The 2,074-nt window shown below is 44.7% G+C and overlaps 1 protein-coding gene across 1 annotated transcript; it reads right to left on the minus strand.

The window, feature by feature from the left end:
- Positions 1–336: 336 nt before the first annotated feature.
- LOC147959593 (uncharacterized) lies at positions 337–1,005 on the minus strand. The gene is made up of 3 exons (XM_087532761.1): positions 949–1,005; positions 687–863; positions 337–612 (listed from the first exon to the last, which is right to left on the minus strand). The coding sequence occupies exons 1-3, from the start codon at positions 1,003–1,005 to the stop codon at positions 337–339; spliced, it is 510 nt and encodes a 169-aa protein (XP_087388887.1).
- Between the last annotated feature and the right edge of the window lie 1,069 nt (positions 1,006–2,074).

Genomic DNA, 2,074 nt, shown 5'->3' on the forward strand with positions numbered 1-2,074 from the left:
TGTGATGCTGAAATTGTGAACTTATGTAATGGTGAACTTGTGAGCTACTATCTTGAATGTGCAATGCTCCTTTTGAATATTATGTGAGCTGCTATCTTGTGAGATGCTATTTTGTGAGTTGCTAGTTTCAAATATTTTTGTGAGCTCCTATTTTGTCACAACATATCATTTGTTCAAATATTTCAATCTATGCTATTTCAGTCATCGATCAAAGCAAGATTCTTGAGTCATTTCCAAATAGCAACATCACAACATTCCCAAATCACAGCATTGTCCTGTGATAATACATACCCACACCAAGCTCCATCACAACATACACTACAAAGAGAAATCCATTTAGTATGGATTATTAGACCACCTAGAAACAAATGTGGCCACAATGCTAATACCAAGAACTATGATAAATCCCCATGCTTGCATAAGCTCGTTCCTCTTTTTCATCTTCAGCTTCAGTTTCTTGTTCTTCTCGGTTAGATACATCACCCTCCTCTCTAAATCATGAGATTTTAGCCAGCTCTTCTCCAATCCTGCATGAAGCTCCTCAAATGCACGAGCAACACGTTCGGTCGGTGGCGGTTCAATCCATACAACCCACTCACATTCATCAGGAAGCTGCAAAATCAATGATCGAATTAGAAAGAGGGGAATGAGCAGAATCGAATCAAGCTTAAAAGCCAAACACTTACATCAAGAGGGCAGCCGAGAAACCTTCTGCCAGAGCTTGCTCCTCCCCAGGCGACACGACGAGCAGGAATAAGCCCGTGGCCAGGGCACCGCTGCATCGAGCGAACCTCAAGGCCACAGAATGTCAGATCGGGGATGTAAAACTCCGATTGAAACTGAACTATCCTAACACCATCAACCTAACAGCAGCAAAAAAAACCCAAATTGATGAACCCTAATTTCGCAATATGCCCATATCTCCCCGAAATCGACACTGAAACTTACATTGGCGGCCACCGATGAGCTCGTAGAAGACATCCCCGCCGTGCCCGACGTAGACATCACTCACCACGCCGTGCCTGACCTGCCGCTCTCTCTCTGACTGCAGAAACGCCAGATCCAGTACGTGCTAAAAAATGCCCCTGTCGTCGCGAGGAAGAAGAAAGAGGGGAGAGAGAGTCAACCGGTTAGTTGGGCCCAGATGTACGGCAGGAGGGGCAAAAATGTCAAAGAAACGGCACGTTAGCGGTCAAACAACCTTGACTGGACGGAAACGGCTCGGAGGGGCATTTCTATAAGGGCACATCACGGCGGAGGGGCATTTTTGAGCAGGCTTTGGAATTAGGGGTATATCTGATTAGGTGGTTCGAGTTAGGGACAGAAATGCAAATGGCCCTATCTTGATCTATCTTGCTTCTCATTTTTCATCATATTATGGCTTCCATACAATCATATTCCACATTGATAGAGGCGAGGGTGTCCCGATCTTTCGATGAGATGATAACTCTCGATTTGGTGGAGTCGACTTTGACGATCCGACTTCAAACATGCACGACGTTGCGCCTTAGCAATCGCTAAACCAATCTCCTGAGGTTACTGACGGTGCTGGAAGCACGATCAGCCTGACCACGAAGGTCTATTCCTGCAATCAATCGAAGAACAAGCAAAAACATGATAATGCAATCTGAATATTGCAAATATAGATGAAGTATTGATAAAGGTGGGGATCCGAAAGCGGTCTTGGTCTGGTCGTTGGACACAAACGAAGTACACGAAGTTGCAATGGCTAACTTTTAACTAAACAAATCCCAAGGAAAAAGCTACTAGATGGATCTATTTATATAGAAGCAAGGGGTGGTGGCCAAGGAGGTGGGAGGACATCCCAAGGCAGCCTAAAACTAACCCTAGGTTGTACAAGGCTCATGGGCCCAAGTGGAGGTGGTGCAACACCTTTGGACTTGTTGTTTGACTCGGATTCTGCTGCAGCGTCAAATTGTTTCGTCGATATCTCAATGCTCTGGACGAATTTGAAGGTGATTCCAAGTTGGTTGGAAAGAACACGAAATCTACTTTCCAACAAAAAAAGAATCACCCAATTCAGAGTCCGTATAAAAAAGTTGTTGACGTTTTG

Source organism: Triticum urartu, chromosome 7A, assembly GCF_056163025.1.
Source record: "Triticum urartu cultivar PI428250 chromosome 7A, HENAU_Tu73, whole genome shotgun sequence".
Lineage (NCBI taxonomy): Eukaryota > Viridiplantae > Streptophyta > Magnoliopsida > Poales > Poaceae > Triticum > Triticum urartu.